General features: G+C 50.9%; 1 protein-coding gene across 1 annotated transcript; it reads left to right on the top strand.

The window, feature by feature from the left end:
- The first annotated feature begins 121 nt into the window (after nucleotides 1-121).
- LOC140383572 (uncharacterized) lies at nucleotides 122-19,613 on the top strand. The gene is made up of 3 exons (XM_072466006.1): nucleotides 122-1,581; nucleotides 13,968-14,444; nucleotides 19,416-19,613. The coding sequence occupies exons 1-3, from the start codon at nucleotides 321-323 to the stop codon at nucleotides 19,436-19,438; spliced, it is 1,761 nt and encodes a 586-aa protein (XP_072322107.1). The 5' UTR covers nucleotides 122-320; the 3' UTR covers nucleotides 19,439-19,613.

Raw genomic sequence — 19,613 nt, 5'->3', positions numbered from 1 at the left:
TCTGTGCAGGAGCTCTGAGATGATCATGTTTTCTCTGTGCAGGAGCTCTGAGATGATCATGTTTTCTCTGTGCAGGAGCTCTGAGATGATCATGTTTTCTCTGTGCAGGAGCTCTGAGATGATCATGTTTTCTCTGTGCAGGAGCTCCGCGGTGGAGGAGTACAATGCTGAGAACCTCTCCTCCCTGTTTCTTGTCTTCACGTTGTTCTCCATGACCTGTTAGTGCCAACGCGAACCACAAGAGAGACAAACAGGCTGAAGCTTAGGAGGCCAGGAACCCATCCTGCACCTTTTTCAAAGTTCGCTTTTGATTTGCTACAATGGCAGAGACAGAGACAAGCGCGGCACATCCGGTGGATGAGGATGGTAAATCCACAGATAGTAAACCGGCAGAACCAGAGCAGACCATTGACAAGACGGCAGAGCAGCCAGAGGTCAACGACGTGGTCAACAGCAAAGACACTGTGAACAAGGAGGAAGTGGTGGTTGATGGAGAAGAGGCTGGAGCTTCAGCCAAGGCAGCTGAGGCCACAGCAGCAGAGGAGGGCGAGAAAGCTGACACCACCGAAGAAACCTCTACTGCAGAACACAAAACCTCACTACTGGACTCTTTCCTTCACAAGAGTGGTCTGGGAAAAGTCATGGGAGGAAGAAAGAAGAAAGAGCAGAGTACGGCAGCAGGAGCAGAGGAGAGCACCGCAGAGGGAGGTGACAAGGAGGGAGAGACAGGGGAGAAGAGTGAAGAGAAGAGTGGAGAGGAGGCAGAGGCAGCTGGTGAGGGTGAGGGAGCTGCAGAGAAGGAGGCAGAGAGCACAGAAAAGGATGAGGACAAAAAAGACAAGAGTAAAACCACAGACGCCAAGTCTACAGTCAGAGACTTCATCAGAAAACCTGTTGCCCGCATGTTCTCCCACCGTAGCACTGACAAGAAAGACATTTCAGAGCCCCAGAAACATGTGAAGGTCCGGTCCAAATCCCTGGATCGAATTGAAGATGCAGAGGGCCTGAACACCACAGATCTCAGCACAGAGGAGGGAGCAGCCGCTGGGGAAGCCGAGGACGAAGGAGAGCTCAAAGCCACCTCAGCTCAGGCTAAGCATATGAAGCGCTGGCATTCTTTTAAGAAGATGATGGCTCAGAAGACACACAAGAAGAGCAGCGGGGGAGGGGAGGAAGGGAGAGAGGAGGGCACAGAGGGAGAGGGTGGTGGCGACTCATCCACGCTGGACTCCAAAGAGTCCGGGCAGAAGACCTGGAAGCTGAAGCGCTCCTGGACCTTTCAAGGCCTCAAAAGAGACCCATCCATTGTTGGCATCAGCAGCAAGGCCAAAGGTTCAGACAAAGAGGGGACTGAGGGTACCAAAGGGGAGGAGGAAGCACAGGAGGCAGGAGGAGAAGGGGCCCAGGCCGAGGGAGCTGAGGGGCCCTGTGCAGAGGGAGGGGAGGAGAAGAGCGCCACAGCAGGGGTAGGAGCTGTCACACAACATGCCAATGAAATCTGGACCTCCTTCAAGAAACGAGTCACCCCCAAGTCCAAGCGCACAAACACAGAATGTCCCCCTGAGGAGGACGCTGCTGCAGGTAACTGTCCCTCACGGCTCAGATAGATGAAAAGCATCATCTTTTCTAAATTCAATATATATATATATATATATATATATATATATATATATATATATTTATATGTTTTAATATTTTGTTTTATATTGGCAGCAATGCAAATTGTTCATCATTCTGAAACCATGGATGTATTAAAATAACTGGATAGGTTAGTGGCCAGTCCATTGTTACTGTGGTGCAAACATTCTCTGCAGCCCAGAAAGCATATTTTCTACAGAGCAACGTAAAAACTAAGTTTAACTGATACTACAGCGCTCACAAAAGTCGGATTTTGTGGCAATTTTTGCTATATTCAAAATATATCAAATCAAACGCTTTTGATTTGACGTTTGCTGTACCAGCGCCTTACGTCATAAGGCGCTGGTACAGCTGGCAGCCCGGTGTAAACGCTCTCTCTTCTTTCTCACACTTATTGTGCTTTATCTCCTATATTTTGTAAATATAGTTAGTATATTTTTTCTATTTTACTGTACGATAGGGACAAACGCTGGAATAGTTTTTTTTAATTCAACTGTTTTTGACTTTTTTCGGCTGGATTTGAGCGTTTTTCGTTGCGTTCGTTGTGTTGTTGTGACGTGAGCTAGCTCCGAGCGAGCCCACCAGCCCCCCCCCGCGCCCTCCGGCCCCGCTAAAGTACGGCGTGTTGTCGGTACACGTTTATATACACGTTTATATGAAAGAGGAACTTCACGAACGATCGGGACACGCACTGGAATCGCTTTAAATTAACTTGTTTTGACTTTATTCGGCTGGATTGAGTGTTTTCGTTGTGTCGTTGCGATGTGTCTTGGCTCCGGCCCCGCCCCCCGGCCGGCGCCGTACCGCGTTTACACAAAGGAGGAACTAATGAAACTGCGGAGAACAGTCGTCTTACCCGGAGATCGTCACGTTATCCCGGCGGACATCCTAAGGAAAACGCAACGAAGCAGACGGGCTGGACGTAAACTCCGAGAGAAGAGAGGGACAAACAGGAAGTCGGTTCCCGCCGTAGTCATGGGTAACGTGAGGTCCCTTCAAAATAAAATGACGGAAATAGCGAGCCTCATGCGGTCCCAGAGGATTTATAGGGACAGCAGCGTCTTGATTTTCACAGAGACCTGGTTAACCGCAGAAATGCCAGACTCTATTGTAGGTTTGGACAATTTTCATCTGCTGCGGGCGGACAGAACGAGAGAATCCGGGAAGAAAAGAGGTGGAGGTCTGGCGGTGTATGTGAACACGAGCTGGTCCAAACCCGAACACTGCACAGTGAAGGAGCAGCTATGTAACAGGGATATTGAACTATTGGCTATTGGCATGAGGCCATATTATCTGCCCAGGGAGTTCTCACATGTGATTTTGATCGCAGTCTATGTGGCCCCGTCTGCCAATGCTGAAGATGCTTGTGAAGCACTGCTCTCCTGCACTTGTAGGCTGCAAACACAGCATCCACAGGCTCTCTTCCTCATCTCTGGTGACTTTAACCACGCTTCTCCCTCTTCTGTTCTACCAACATACACCCAGTATGTTACCTGCCCCACCAGAGAGAATAGAACATTGGACTTGTTTTTTGCCAACACCAAGGAGGCTTATTCTTCTTCCCCCCTCCCTCCCCTGGGCAGCTCGGACCACAACCATGTACATCTGAGGCCTGTGTATGAACCCATCGTGCGCAGGCAGCCTGTGGTGTCCCGTGAGGTGAGGATGTGGTCTGCTGAGAGCGAGGAGGCTCTGAGGGACTGCTTCAGCACCACTGTCTGGACTGAGCTTTATGACCCACATGGGGAGGACATCAACACCATCACAGAGTGCATCACGGACTACATCAACTTCTGTTTTGAGAACATTGTTCCCTCCCGGACGGTGCGGTGTTTTCCAAACAACAAGCCATGGATTAACCGTGAACTGAAGGCTCTGCTGAAGGAGAAGAAGAGAGCCTTCAGGTCAGGGAACAAGGAGGAGCTGAGGACTGTGCAGAAGGAGCTGAGGAGGAAGATCAGGCAGGCTGAGGCCGGCTACAGGAGGAGGATGGAGGAGCAGCTGCAGCAGAAGAACATTCAGGGAGTGTGGAGGAGCCTGAAAACCATCTCGGGCTTCAAAATCTCCCCTGCCCAGACAGAGGGGGATCTAGAGTGGGTGAATGATTTAAATGCTCACTTCTTGAGGTTTGATCGGTCACCCGCCCCTCCCCCTGCACAGCTGCATGCTCCCTCTTCCACAGCTGGACAATGCCCTGCATCTGTTACTCTTCGCTTATCTGCCCCGGACCATCAGCTCCCCACTTCGCCTGGACTCACCCATCCCCCCAGCACACGGTCCCCCTGCCAACCACTGACTGTCACAGCAGCACAGGTGAGGAGTGAGCTGAAGAGGATTAAAGTGAGGAAGGCAGCAGGACCTGATGGCATCAGCCCCAGGCTCCTTAAGTCCTGCGCAGATGAACTGTGTGGAGTTATGGAGCATGTCTTCAACATGAGCCTGAAGCTGAGGGTGGTATCACAGGTCTGGAAGACCTCCTGTCTGGTACCTGTGCCTAAGACACCGCGCCCCAAAGACCTCAACAGCTTCAGGCCGGTGGCTCTCACGTCCCACCTGATGAAGACACTGGAGCGGCTAGTCCTGGACCACCTCTGCTCCACCATGAGCTCAGCCATGGACCCGCTGCAGTTTGCATATCGGCCTGGCATCGGAGTGGAGGACGCCGTCATCTCCCTGCTGCACCGCTCTCTCTCTCACCTGGAAAAGCCTGGCAGCTCTGTGAGGATGCTGTTCTTCGATCTTTCCAGCGCCTTCAACACCATCCAGCCGCTGCTCCTGAGGGACAAGCTGGAGACGGCTGGTGTGGAGTATGACCTGGCAGAGTGGATCCTGGACTACCTCACAGACCGACCCCAGTTTGTGAGAGCCCGGAACTGTGTGTCTGACACTCGGACCTGCAGTGTGGGGGCGCCCCAGGGCACTGTCCTCGCGCCCTTTCTCTTCACCCTTTACACTGCAGACTTCAGACATGACACGGACAGCTGTGTCCTGCAGAAGTTCTCTGACGACTCTGCCATCATCGGACTCATCACAGACGATGATGTGGAGTACAGAGGACTGGAGCAGGACTTTGTGGAACCACCTCCTCATCAACGCGGGGAAGACCAAGGAGATGGTGGTGGATTTCCGCAGACGCCACCCCACTGCCCCCTCACCAGTGAACATCCAGGGACGGGACATTGAGAGAGTGGACTCATACAAGTACCTGGGTGTTCATCTGAACCACAAACTGGACTGGACTCATAACACAGACGCACTGTACAGGAAGAGCCAGAGTCGGCTCTACCTCCTGAGGAGACTCAGGTCTTTTGGAGTGACAGGGCCACTCCTGAAGACCTTCTCTGACTCTGTGGTGCATCAGCTCCTGTAGGTGTGGTCATCACAGAGGGAGAGGAAGAAGCTGGACAAATCTCCGTCCTGGGCTGTCCTCTGGACTCAGGAGGTGGGGGACAGGAGGGTCCTGGCTAGATTCACATCTATGCTGGACCATGAGTGTCACCCCCTGCAGGACACTCTCTCCGCTCTGGAGAGCAGCTTCAGTGAGAGACTGATCCACCCTCGATGTGTGAAGGAAAGGTTCCGTAGGTCTTTCCTTCCTGCTGCTGTCAGACTTTATAACAAAAACTGTTAGTACTGAACACTCGCAATACTGACCTAACCTAATACTGATGTGAAATTTTGTCATATGTGCAATTACTGTGAAATTCATGTGCAATCTATGTGCTGTCGTGACACATATTCATGTGCAATTACTGTCGGGATCACATGCAATGGTATTTATTTATTTATTTGTCTATGGGAGTTTTTATTTATTTATAGGAGATCTTCTACTGAAAGTGTTTTTCAGACTTCTTATAAGTGATCTGTTCTTCTGTATCTACCTCTGGATCTACCTGCGTTGCACCAATGAAATTTCCCCATGTGGGACAATAAAGGAATATCTTATATGGAGATAAGTTTGTTATCTTAAGTTCGGGAGCAGGACCACGCCCCTTCCTACGCCCCTTCCTGCGGCTACACTACTTAATCATCCAGATCACACACACCTGTGTTCGTGATTTTCGTGCACACGCTCCACGGCGGCGGGAGCCTCGCTCGAAAACACACTCGTTCCCGACCTTTCTATGGATCAACTCGACCTCGTTCCTTTCGATGCATCGGCCCAGCACAGGCGAGCCACACCGGGCCATCCTCCACTGGTGTCCCACTAGGACCGGTCCGGTCCCATCAGCCGTTCTCACAGGCTCAGCTCTCGCTCACGGCCAGGCTCCGGCGTCCCACCTCGCATCACTTCTGCTAGTCCGGTATTGAGATCACCGTGCGTCCTGTGCCCTCCTCCCAGCGCTCCGGTCTTTCCAGCGCCCGGGTCATCCCAGCGCTCATCCCGCGGCCTCGCTCGTTAAGCGCCCACCGCATGCGCTCGTCATTTCTCTCTACATTGACCGTCCGCGTGGACGGCGGCAGGTCTCCAGACCACGGCACCGTCATCAAATCATGATGTTTTAAACTTCTCTTTTGCGCTCACAATTCCCGTTAACTCTCGTTCCACTGCGGAGCGCGCTTTGCCCCGCCCACTTTCGCGGGCAGGAGCGGCTCCTCCAGGTAAAGTATTCCTCACCCTCGTCTCCTTTCTCCTCCGTCGTTTCCTTCCTCCTCCGTTGTCTCCTTCCTCCCGCACCGAGCTGCCCATCACCCAAGCCTTGGAGCCAGACTCTCTCACCTCTTTCAAGTAATTAATACACCTTACTCGCTCACCCCTCCCACATCGCTCAAAATAACAATAAATAAATACATACAACGTACGTATGTTTATTATAAAATAATAATGAAAACGTATATTTAAAAAAAAAAAAAAAAAAAAAAACTTACCCTATCATCTCTCCCCCCTCCGCTCCTTCCCCATCGTTAATCTTCTGGCACCGTGTCGCCAAGTTACATAGTTTTATCGCGTTGCCACGTTCCGGCAGGTTCTGCGTTTTATCCTCCGACACTGCGTTGCCAGGTTCTGCGTTTTATCCTCTAGCACTGCGTTGCCAGGTTCCTGCGGTTTATCCTCTGGCACTGCGTTGCCAGGTTCTGCGTTTTTATCCTCTGGCACTGCGTCGCCAGGTTCCTGCGTTTTATCCTCTGGCTACGTCGCCAGGTTCCTGCGTTTTATCCTCTGGCTCTGCGATGCCAGGTTCTAGCGGTTTATCCTCTGGCACTACGTCGCCAGGTTCCTGCGTTTTATCCTCTGGCACTGCGTCGCCAGGTTCCTGCGTTTTATCCTCTGGCACTGCGTCGCCAGGTTCCTGCGTTTTATCCTCTGGCTACGTCGCCAGTTTCCTGCGGTTTATCCTCTGGCTTGGCGTGCCAGGTTCCAGCATTTTATCCTCGAGCACTGCGTTGCCAAGTTCTAGTGTTTTATCCTCAAGCTCTGCGTTGCCAGGTTCCAGCATTTCATCCCGTTACCGCGTTTCGGCCTGACTCAAAGTTGCCAGCTTATAGCTTCGGTTACAGTCTTTACCAGGTTCTAACGTTTCCATCCTTGGGCACCGCGTTGCCACGTTCCCGCATTTTATCCTCGGGCACCGCGTTGCCACGTTCCCGCATTTTATCCTCGGGCGTTCCGTCATTTTATCCTCGGGCGTTCTGGCATCTTATCCTCGGGCACTGCGTTGCCACGTTCCGGCATTTTATCCTCTGGCACCGCGTTGTCACGTTCCGGCATTTTATCCTCGGGCACCGCGTTGCCACGTTCCGGCATTTTATCCTCTGGCACCGCGTTGTCACGTTCCGGCATTTTATCCTCGGGCACCGCGTTGCCACGTTCCGGCATTTTATCCTCGGGCGTTCCGGCATTTCATCCTCTGGCACCGCGTTGCCATGTTCCGGCATTTCATCCTCGGGCACCGCGTCGCCAGGTTCCGGCGTTTTATCCTCTGGCTTTACGTCGCCAGGTTCCAGCGTTTCATCTCTGGTTTTACGTCGCCAGGTTCCAGCGTTTCATCTCTGGTTTTACGTCGCCAGGTTCCAGCGTTTCATCTCTGGCTTTACGTCGCCAGGTTCTAGCGTTTCATCTCTGGGTTCACGTCGCCAGGTTCTAGCGTTTCATCTCTGGCTTTACGTCGCCAGGTTCTAGCGCTTTATCCTCTCGCTTTACGTCGCCAGGTTCCAGCCTCATTCCTTCCATTCCTTTTCCGGCGGTAATGCAACACTCAGATGCCAACCGCCATAAAACAACAACAACAACAACAACACAGTCTAAGGAATAAAGTCTGGCGGTAATGCAACACTCGGATGTCAACCGCCATAAAACAACAACAACAACAACATTCCTTTTCCTCCCGTCCTTTACCCTCGCTCTCGCTCACCCGCGCTCTCTTTCTCCCCCTTCCTCCTCCCTCCCTCTCGCCGGGTTCATGCCAGGCCCCGCTCTTATCCAGCGAAAGGTTGCACTTTTCTCTTCCTGGATCACTAGGCCTCACTTTTTCTCATTTATTTCTAAATTAAACCAAATCCGAACAAGTATGTCTCTTCTTCATGCCCCCTCTTTCATGCTCGCTCTCTACCCCCTCATGCTCTCTCCCCCAGGCACCGGGATGCCAGATCTCCTCCTCGTCCTCCCCCTAACCATGAGGAGCATGAAAGAGCCCCCTCTTTCATGCTCCCCCTTTTCTAACCCCCCCTCGGCACCGGGATGCCAGGTCGACTTTCTTTCCCCCCTTCTCCCCTCGGCACCGGGATGCCAGGTCTACATTCTTTCCCCCTTCGGCACCGGGATGCCAGGTCTACTTTCTTTTCCCCCTTCTCTCCTCGGCACCGGGATGCCAGGTCTACTTTCTTTCCCCCCTCGGCACCGGGATGCCAGGTCGACTGTCTTTCTCCCCTCGGCACCGGGATGCCAGGTCTACTTTATTTCCCCCCTCGGCACCGGGATGCCAGGTCTACTTTCTTTCCCCCCTCGGCACCGGGATGCCAGGTCGACTGTCTTTCTCCCCTCGGCACCGGGATGCCAGGTCGACTGTCTTTCTCCCCTCGGCACCGGGATGCCAGGTCGACTGTCTTTCTCCCCTCGGCACCGGGATGCCAGGTCTACTTTATTTCCCCCCTCAGCACCGGGATGCCAGGTCTACTTTATTTCCCCCCTCGGCACCGGGATGCCAGGTCTACTCTATTTCCCCCCTCGGCACCGGGATGCCAGGTCAACTTTCTGGTCAACCCCCCCCCCCTTTCCCCCCCGGCACCGGGATGCCATGTCTCCTCCTTCCGTGAGGTTCATGCAGCCTCTTCGCTCTTCCCTCATGCAGCCTCTTCGCTCTTCCCTCATGCAGCCTCTTCGCTCTTCCCTCATGCAGCCTCTTCGCTCTTCCCTCATGCAGCCTCTTCGCTCTTCCCTCATGCAGCCTCTTCGCTCTTCCCTCATGCAGCCTCTTCGCTCTTCCCTCCTGCAGCCTCTTCCCTCACGCAGCCTCTTCCCGCCTCTCATGCAGCCTCTTCCCGCCTCTTCCCTCATGCAGCCTCTTCCCTCATGCAGCCTCTTCCCTCATGCAGCCTCTTCCCTCATGCAGCCTCTTCCCTCATGCAGCCTCTTCCCTCATGCAGCCTCTTCCCTCATGCAGCCTCTTCCCTCATGCAGCCTCTTCCCTCATGCAGCCTCTTCCCTCATGCAGCCTCTTCTCTCATGCAGCCTCTTCCCTCATGCAGCCTCTTCCCTCATGCAGCCTCTTCCCTCCTGCAGCCTCTTCCTGTCTCTTCCCTCATGCAGCCTCTTCCCTCATGCAGCCTCTTCCCTCATGCAGCCTCTTCCCTCATGCAGCCTCTTCCTGTCTCTTCCCTCATGCAGCCTCTTCCCTCATGCAGCCTCTTCCCTCATGCAGCCTCTTCCCTCATGCAGCCTCTTCCCTCATGCAGCCTCTTCCCTCATGCAGCCTCTTCCCTCATGCAGCCTCTTCCCTCATGCAGCCTCTTCCCTCCTGCAGCCTCTTCCCTCACGCAGCCTCTTCCCGCCTCTCATGCAGCCTCTTCCCGTCTCTTCCCTCATGCCGCCTCTTCCCTCATGCTGCCTCTTCCCTCATGCCGCTTCCCCCTTCGGGCGCCGGGATGCCGCCTCTTCCCCCTTCGGGCGCCGGGATGCCGCCTCTTCCCCCTTCGGGCGCCGGTATGCCGCCTCTCCCCCCTTCGGGCACCGGGAGGCCGCCTCATCCCCCTTCGGGCACCGGGAGGCCGGTCCGCCATCTTTTGGAGTCCTCCAAACAGCAGCTGGTTATATCAACTTTACCATGCCGATCATTCCCTTGGGACAAGCCCTGCATCTCCCACCTCCCGACCCTAACGTCTTCGGTTCATCACTCCAAAGTGTCGTCATTCTCATCCAGTCCATCAAGTTCCTGCTGCACTTTGATACACCGTTCTATCAGCCGGTTTGGGGGTTCTTTAAGACCAACGCTATAAGGATTGCTGTCTTCCTGTCGGGCCATTCATGTTCATGGCCGTCCAGTCCGATGACCCTGTATCATCAACAAATACATTCAGAACATTTACCACCGAGGTGGAACATCATCGACCCCAGTTCCTCCAACCTCAGCTACCACGTTTCACACATAAGCTCCGCTTCAGGTGCTTCAGTCCTCCTAGACCATCCAGCTCCGTTAACGTTCCTTCCATCATGGCTTCGTTCTACCCTCACCACGTTTAACCTTAACTAATTACTTCCCATTCACCTTCGACTACCAGTCACATTGCAAGTACTCAAGCCTACCCGAGTGGCATCGACGTCTCTTCAGGCGCGTTCCCCTGCTCAGAGGCCGTCTTGTCCACAATAGTTCTCCTCACCCCGGCATCAAGGACCTCCAACCAACGCTTAAGTCTTCCCCTAAAACAGCAGGATTACTGTGGTAACACGATCTATTCCGAGCCCCTTTGCAATCCGTCCAGACCTTGTGCACTGGTCGTCAAGTGGCACTTCCCAGCAGGACTCAGGATCTGGTTCATCCTTTACTTAAAGTCGTTTCACGCCTGGTCCCCACATTTCCTACCAAACTTTTCCCACATTGGCGCTGCCACATCTGCCTCCAGTTAAGGCGTCGCTGACCGCCTCATTATATCGTGGAGCACTGGTTCTCCATGACTTTTCAGGTCTACACACACCATTACCTCCTCGTCCTCCATTCTGCCAATCCGCACTGCCTCGTTAAGCTTCTTTTGGGGGTATCAAGGCCCGGGAGCCTTCAGCCCTCATCGCAAGAAGACCCAAAACGGCATTAACTTCGTACATTCGTGTTGTTCATGTTTCTCCCCTGCCAATAAACACCTTGCATCGTATCTGGGGTCGTGGTCCTTGCTAGTGAACTTATCTTATCTTATACCTTTCCCCTCGGCCGGATCTGTTTTTCGCTGCCCCGCTCTAGTAACTCTGGCTCAGAGGTCAGAGTTCAGAGCGGTCACGTGCACCACCACTGGATGGACCTAGTCACTTAAGGCTAAACTGCTGACATGTCCTATTGACTTTTACAGACCCTGGGCTTGTCTGAAACCCATGAATAATTAGTGTTATTGTTATGTCTATAGCTGGAATCATTCCATCTTTCTTCTCTTAGCACAGCTGAGCTGAAGTTTAAGATCGATAAAAAAAGATAATGGAAAAAAATTTAAGTAAGGTCAAACAACGATGAGCAGTACGTTAAAACACTGCCCCTTACACGGTATAACATACTGCTCTCTATTGCTTATTTTACTTGGGCGGTCTGCACTTGTACCATGGTCTCACAAACTGAAAACAGTTATGATTCTGGCAAACCGTTCAGTGTTTTTTATAATTACTCGATGTTTTCCAAATGTTTTTAATTTTGTCCATCATCTCGATAAAAAATAATAATTACAATCCAGTTCTTGGGAATGTATATTTCCAGTCAATGTCAAACATTCTGGGAACAATCCGTCAGCTTGATAACTTTGTCTTAGCGTCACAAAAAGTCCAGCCAATTGTTTGATCTACAAATGGTTCAGAACCAGCGTCATTGTAGTCAGGTCTTTTAGTGAAATAGGCCAGAACGATAAGGGTTTGACTGATTTGACTGATGCATATTCAGAAATAACACACTCCTGTTTGCATTAGGAATCTCATGACCATGTGATGGTTTCAAAATGTATTTGAGCTCTTGTGTTGTTGCATAATTGTCTGACTAGTGTTGTCATGACACTGACATTTCAAACTCTATTTAACACTAAGGAATAGGTTCAATTCTTTATACCAATTCTGATACCAAAATGATACCATGAATAAGATGTGTGTGGTGGTGGGTTTGATTCCCGGGCCAGACCAACATCACGTGACCTCTCTGGGTGGAGTCTACATGTCCTTCTTGACATAAACGTGTTAGGTCAAATTGGCAACTCTAAATTTCCCCTTGGGAAGGAATGTGAGAGTGAATGGTTGTCTGTTGTCTCTGTCTCTTAACCCTTCGACTGGCCCGTCCAGGGTGTACCCTGCCTAAGGATAGGCTGGGATAGTCTCCAATCACCTGCTACCCGCAAAGGTGGGAAAAGTGGTGAAAAATGAATGAATGATAGTAAAACCTCTTCGGTTTAGACTTTTTCTTGTCCTTGAGGGGATTTTTTTTCACAAATAGAGAACTCGTTTGACAGATGCAGACAAAAACAACAATAAAGGTTTACAATGAAGTGCACTAAACAGGGCTTGAGTAGTGTGATGGTCGAGGGAATCAGGCTTCTTCCAGATCGGGCCCTCCTGCTGCACCGCCGTCCTGAGGGCAGAGGGTGAGGTGTACAGCCGTCCTGAGGGCAGAGGGTGAGGTGTACAGCCATCCTGAGGGCAGAGGGGTGAGGTGTACAGCCGTCCTGAGGGCAAAGGGTGAGGTGTACAGCCGTCCTGAGGGCAGAGGGGTGAGGTGTACCGCCGTCCTGAGGGCAGAGGGGTGAGGTGTACAGCCGTCCTGAGGGCAGAGGGTGAGGTGTACAGCCGTCCCGAGGGCAGAGGGGTGAGGTGTACAGCCGTCCTGAGGGCAGAGGGGTGAGGTGTACAGCCGTCCTGAGGGCAGAGGGGTGAGGTGTACCGCCGTCCTGAGGGCAGAGGGGTGAGGTGTACCGCCGTCCTGAGAGCAGAGGGGTGAGGTGTACCTCCGTCCTGAGGGCAGAGGGGTGAAGTGTACTGCCGTCCTGAGGGCAGAGGGTGAGGTGTACAGCCGTCCTGAGGGCAGAGGGTGAGGTGTACAGCCGTCCTGAAGGCAGAGGGTGAGGTGTACAGCCGTCCTGAGGGCAGAGGGGTGAGGTGTACCGCCGTCCTGAGGGCAGAGGGGTGAAGTGTACCGCCGTCCTGAGGGCAGAGGGGTGAGGTGTACCGCCGTCCTGAGGGCAGAGGGTGAGGTGTACCTCCGTCCTGAGGGCAGAGGGTGAGGTGTACAGCCGTACTGAGGGCAGAGGGGTGAGGTGTACCGCCGTCCTGAGGGCAGAGGGTGAGGTGTACCGCTGTCCTGAGGGCAGAGGGTGAGGTGTACCTCCGTCCTGAGGGCAGAGGGTGAGGTGTACAGACGTCCTGAGGGCAGAGGGGTGAGGTGTACCGCCGTCCTGAGGGCAGAGGGTGAGGTGTACCGCCGTCCTGAGGGCAGCGGGTGAGGTGTACCTCCGTCCTGAGGGCAGAGGGTGAGGTGTACAGCCGTCCTGAGGGCAGAGGGTGAGGTGTACCTCCGTCCTGAGGGCAGAGGGTGAGGTGTACAGCCGTCCTGAGGGCAGAGGGTGAGGTGTACCTCCGTCCTGAGGGCAGAGGGGTGAGGTGTACAGCCGTCCTGAGGGCAGAGGGGTGAGGTTTTGAAGTAGTGAGTGAGTGGAGTCCTGTTCCATGGACAGTGCAATGCGTCCAATGGCCCGGTTGTTAATGTCTGCGCGGTGAAGTGTGGAGTGTCCAATGATTTTTGCAGCTGTGTTTGTTAAATTTGTGAGTTTGGTGCGATTGTTAACGCTGAGCATATTGATAAAATGGTTGGACAATGGCCTGGACAATGGATTGATACAGTAGGAGAAGAGAAGAGTCCAAACGCTCAGGTCGTGCTGTCGCAGCACAACATGCGCCATCTTGTCTATATTGACAATGGAATGCATTTTTTGACAAAAAATAACAGTTATATTTAATTAATATTTCCATGTAGTCCTTGTTCTGATGAAGATCAAGACTATTATGAAACTATTCAGAAAAGGTCAAATTGTCATGTGATTTATTTCATTTTTGATACTTGCTTGAAAGAGTGGTTTTATAACTAGCTTTTGTATAGATTAGTATCTAATTTTTAATTCCTCTGCCAACCCTATGTGTGTGTGTCTCTTCTGTTCTGTAGGTGAGGAGGGCAGCTCAGAAGAGGGCAAAGATGGAAAATCAGCAAAGGCAAAACGCTCCCATTTCGGCCGAGCAGTGTCGCTGAAAAACTTCATCCTACGAAAGGGCAAGTCTACCAGTGTGGACATGAGTGAAGGAGCTAAGGAGGAGGAGGGTGCCCCCGACGGAGAGGAGGCAGAGGCCAGTGCCGAGCCTGCTGCAGATGGCGAGGCTGCCCCCACAGCAGAGGGCAGCAATGCGCAGCCAACTGACAACGAGGCGCCAGCCAAGAGCCCGGCAGACGAGACGAAGACCTCGTCAGAGGAGAAGGCAGCAGAAGACACCCCTGTGAATAACTGTGAAAATGGCTGCTCCAACGGCACCGACGACAGCGCACACAATCACCACGAGGATGACACCACTGCCAGTCCCGTCAAAAAGAGCAAGGTGGCTGGAGACAACGCCAAGATTATAAACACCACCGCGTCCTCCAACAGTGGTGAGTCCAAGCCGCTCCACCTGGACACCAGCAGGGAGAGCAGTAACCATACTTACAGCCTCCACCAAGTGGCAGGTGACAGGGGGCAGGGGGGGTCAGACAATGGTCAAGACAGCCCAGATGAGGAGATGGGAAATAGAAAGGGAGAGATACAAGAAGCAGCTGTAGCCATAGTTCAGAATGTGATGTCAGCTGCTGCAGATCAGTTAGAGAGAGAGCTGTGCACATCCAACGGTCACAAGTAAGTCCCTCCATTAGCAGCACACTTGGCTGGGTTTATGGGTGGCACCAGGTCTGCACTGTGGAGGAGCAGAGCTGGTGCTGTAGAGAATAACCCAAACACCTAACAGACAAAAAGATTTTCACTTTGTAGCAGATTGGTACCGTCCAAAAATATCTCCAATGTCTTAAGTGAACCGTACTGGTCTATTTAAGCAATCTACAGTGGACCATGAGAGGTCTAGCTTCAAAAGCGGTAGGGCTTGCTTTTGGCTCCTGGAACTCTTTTGAGCGAGATGAGAACACAGCCTCGTGTAAAGATGAAATGTCAAAAAGCAGATATATACAGAAAATAATAATTTCGCACCAAACGCTGACTTGATCTTGGGATGAACTGCTGTTTCCAGTGATGACAACAAAGCTAGCGCATGTTAGCATCAGCTGTTTCCTGTTTATCGACGCACAACACTCACTCAAAAGATCATATTTTCAGTGCATAATGCATATAATATTATCCAACCAAATGCATTAAATAAAGATATGTTAAAAAGCAAGGTAGAGGCTCAGAGATGTGCAAAAACAAAATGCAGAAAAAACTGACGATAAACCAAAAGTTGTTTCTTGTTTGAACTATAAGCTATGTCTTTTTGTGAATTGCTGGGATTGGCACTATGATTAAAAAGTTTAATTTAGGTATGATTCAGATTTGATTTACTAAGAAATAATTGGTTATGTTTGGTGGCGTCAGCTCCCCCCATAGCAGACCCCTGCAAGTCAGGACTTTGGCATGGAAATGTATTCCGCCATTAACAGAACCCTTTCAGTAACTGGTCTGGGGGGTGAGGGCGAGTCACAATGTGGCTCCCTCAGACCAGCACCGTGCCCTCCAAACCTACTGCTGTGGTTTGTAACTTGGGTCACTCTAAGTCAAAGATGTGGATTTTTGGTTACTACCACAAAACTGAAAGACTGAAAAACTCTAACCATTTAAGAAATATAGGCTCCATCTTTGGAAATAGAAAATGTGAAGATGGGTCCTGAGGCACTGCCCACTGCTCCTGACAGTTTGCCCTCACTGAAAGGCGGCTCAAATGCGGAGGATATGTCTCTACGGGCACAATAAAGTACACCGGCACCTGTCTATCCGCCGCCTTGGTCCACATAGATAGCCATGTAGGAGTTCTGTGATTGAGCACAGACACTGTAGCCATGGCATCTACATGGCATCACTAGACTGGGTGTAGCGTAGACATTCATAGACATAAAACTCCGGTTTGCTAACCAGAGTTACGTCAAATTAAAGGTTCCATCACATACCAATGGTGAAGCCAATCCACATACAGTAGTATATAACATTTTATGATATTTATGTTATATTTATGAGGTAGTGTCACTAGAGTGCTCTCAATGCAATTGGAGACCAACGTTGCAAAATTGTCTCTTTCTCTGAGCTGGTTCAGTTCACGTTCACAGTATACTTTTATCAATTGAATAAAATGTCCAGAAAGACTCCCCATCACATGTAGAGCTGCTGCATACATAATCAGCCAAAGGAATGAAGGAATGTATCGCGGATCTGATCACACAAACAAACTTGGAGTGGGACTTTTTCATTCTTTGACTTTTTTCCCCAACCTGCCTCACATGTGCATAACCTGCCTCACATGTGCATAACCTGCCTCACATGTGCATAACCTGCCCCGCATGTGCATAACCTGCCTCACATAAGCATAACCTGCCTCACATAAGCATAACCTGCCTCACATGTGCATAACCTGCCTCACATAAGCATAACCTGCCTCACATGTGCATAACCTGCCCCACATGTGCATAACCTGCCTCACATAAGCATAACCTGCCTCACATAAGCATAACCTGCCTCACATGTGCATAACCTGCCTCACATGTGCATAACCTGCCTCACATATGCATAACCTGCCCCACATGTGCATAACCTGCCTCACATGTGCATAACCTGCCCCACATGTGCATAACCTGCTTCACATGTGCATAACCTGCCCCACATGTTCACAACCTCCCCCGCATGTGCATAACCTTCCTCACATGTGCATAACCTGCCCCACATGTGCATAACCTGCCTCACATGTGCACAACCTGCCCCACATGTGCATAACCTGCCCCACATGTACACAACCTCCCCCACATGTGCATAACCTGCCCCACATGTACACAACATCCCCCACATGTGCATAACCTGCCTCACATGTGCATAACCTGCCCCACATGTGCACAACCTGCCCCACATGTGCATAACCTGCCCCACATGTGCATAACCTGCCTCACATGTGCATAACCTGCCCCACATGTGCATAACCTGCCCCACATGTGCATAACCTGCCCCACACGTGCATAACCTGCCCCACATGTGCACAACCTGCCCCACATGTGCATAACCTACCTCACATGTGCATAACCTGCCCCACATGTGCATAACCTGCCTCACATGTGCATAACCTGCCCCACATGTGCACAACCTTCCCCACATGTGCATAACCTGCCCCACATGTGCACAACCTGCCCCACATGTGCATAACCTGCCTCACATGTGCATAACCTGCCCCACATGTGCATAACCTGCCCCACATGTGCACAACCTGCACCACATGTACACAACCTCCCCCACATGTGCATAACCTGCCCCACATGTACACAACCTCCCCCACATGTGCATAACCTGCCTCACATGTGCACAACCTGCCTCACATGTGCACAACCTGCCCCATATGTGCATAACCTGCCACACACGTGCATAACCTGCACCACATGTACACAACCTCCCCCACATGTGCATAACCTGCCACACACGTGCATAACCTGCCCCACATGTGCACAACCTGCCCCACATGTGCATAACCTGCCCCACATGTGCATAACCTGCCCCACATGTGCATAACCTGCCCCACACGTGCATAACCTGCCCCACATGTGCACAACCTGCCCCACATGTGCATAACCTGCCTCACATGTGCATAATCTGCCCCACATGTGCATAACCTGCCCCACATGTGCACAACCTGTCCCACATGTGCATAACCTGCCTCACATGTGCACAACCTGCCTCACATGTGCATAACCTGCCCCACATGTGCACAACCTGCCCCACATGTGTTGTTTACTATGACACTTTACACATTGTTAATCAAAGACATAATTGGGTGGGACTTGAACCCACTTCATAAAGGTAAAAAAAGGACTCTCAGACCGATCTAACCACTCTGCCACATCATCTTTAATGACCTGGTGTTGCCGTCACATCCAAACACATCATTATTGGACCAATAACTTGTGCAAACCACTCTTGACCTCGGACACACGATCCAAAGCGAGATCTCGTCCTTTAACAAGTTCCCGAGCACAACATTGTTTAAAGTTTGTAAACGTGCGTAAGCTGTTTTAAGAGGTTCCAGCGCCAACTGCAATTCACTTCCATGTGTCACTAAATCATTGAGTGTTCAGTGTGTTTAGTGACACAGCGACACGTCGTGGTCAACTACGTGCACTGATGACGTTTACTCAAAAAGGGCTGTCGAGACTTGGAAGTGAATTGCTCTCCAGGTTTGTGCTGTGGCCTTTTATAACACTTTTATAACACTTTTATAACACTTTTATTACGCTTCTACAGACTTTATTCTTCAGCGATGACACAGGGAACATTAAAGGACCAGATCTCACTTTTGATAACACGTCCAACACTAAGAGTGGTTTTCACAAGTTATGGATACTACAGAGACGGCAAATGGTGGTTAGGTGTGATTGTGTATGTATGTATATATATATATATATATATATATATATATATATATATATATAGTTAAAAAAAAAGAAACTAAAATCTTTCTTGGGGCCCGATTAAAACATGCCTGAGGACCATATTTTGCCCCTGGGGCCACAAATGCCCAGGTCTGGGTCAGAGGCCCACCCACTTATTCTTTTGTCTAAAGTGTCATAATAAATTACACTTTTTTGAAAATAATCACTGGAAACGGTGATATATTTCTGCTCGACCGTCAGTAATTATAATTAAACCTTGAGCTGCTCCTGTTACTTCACATATTTCTGTGTCATTTGTCTTATTGTCGACACAGGAGTTTCATTCTGAGCCTCACATGCAGCGAGGCTCATTTCCTGGTTTTGTTCCACTCTCTGGTTTTCTTGCGTTCACAATTCAAATGAACCGACCAACTTTTCCATCCAGACCAGAGTTGGTCTTCTTCGGCCCAGATCAGAGTTTGATTGTGTATTTACAATTACCCAAACAAACTGGACGATCCAGGCTAATGGATCCTGTTTTAAATGAAAAGTGTACTGTGAATGCACCTTTAGTTTTACTATTATCATCCTGAACAAAACACCAAAAGATTCACACACACTCAACAATAACTTTAGTCCAATGTTAAAAGCTTCTGGCTCTGGAGTTCTAGCCGAGTTGCTAAGTGACCGAAGCCTGAACATGGAACACACTGAGCAGATGCCACAATGGATCAGATGGTTCATAAAGCTCTGCTAATCATTTCTAAGCAGACTAATAGCACCCATGAGGCTGCATTAAACTCATCTTTAATACTCTTATTATTTCAGATGTTTAGTGATTGCAGGATTGAGTTTCTTGGGGAGGACATAGTGAGGCAGAGACAGCAGCACCAGCTCCACATGTGAAAACCCTGTTCTCTGTGTTATGTTCATGTCATTCTGCCTCTTTTAATCCTTATTTTCTGTTATATCGTTCACCAGACAAAAAGGCGGAAAACGTGTGAGGAACACAAAGAGGATTAATACAGCCTGGGATCCACTGAGCACCTCCCAGAAGCCCCCGTCCTGCCCTCTCCTTATCCTTTTCTGCCGTCCCCCTGCCCCTCCTCCCCCAAGCCTCCGTCCCCCTGCCCCTCCTCCTCCGAGCCTCCGTCCCCCTGCCCCTCCTCCCCCGAGCCT

The sequence above is a fragment of the Eucyclogobius newberryi genome, unplaced genomic scaffold (assembly GCF_026437365.1).
Source record: "Eucyclogobius newberryi isolate DKJ021-1_F unplaced genomic scaffold, fEucNew1.0.hap1 SCAF_544, whole genome shotgun sequence".
In the NCBI taxonomy this organism is placed as follows: domain Eukaryota; kingdom Metazoa; phylum Chordata; class Actinopteri; order Gobiiformes; family Gobiidae; genus Eucyclogobius; species Eucyclogobius newberryi.
The sequence above is the reverse complement of the archived record's forward strand: the minus strand, read 5'-3'. Positions and strand labels throughout refer to the sequence as shown.

Coding starts and splice junctions, on each gene's coding strand:
- LOC140383572 (XM_072466006.1), top strand. CDS start 321: ATGGCAGAGACAGAGACAAGCGCGGCACATCCGGTGGATGAGGATGGT. Junction 1,582..13,967: donor TGAGGAGGACGCTGCTGCAG/GTAACTGTCCCT, acceptor TCTGTTCTGTAG/GTGAGGAGGGCAGCTCAGAA. Junction 14,445..19,415: donor CACCGCGTCCTCCAACAGTG/GTGAGTCCAAGC, acceptor ATCGTTCACCAG/ACAAAAAGGCGGAAAACGTG.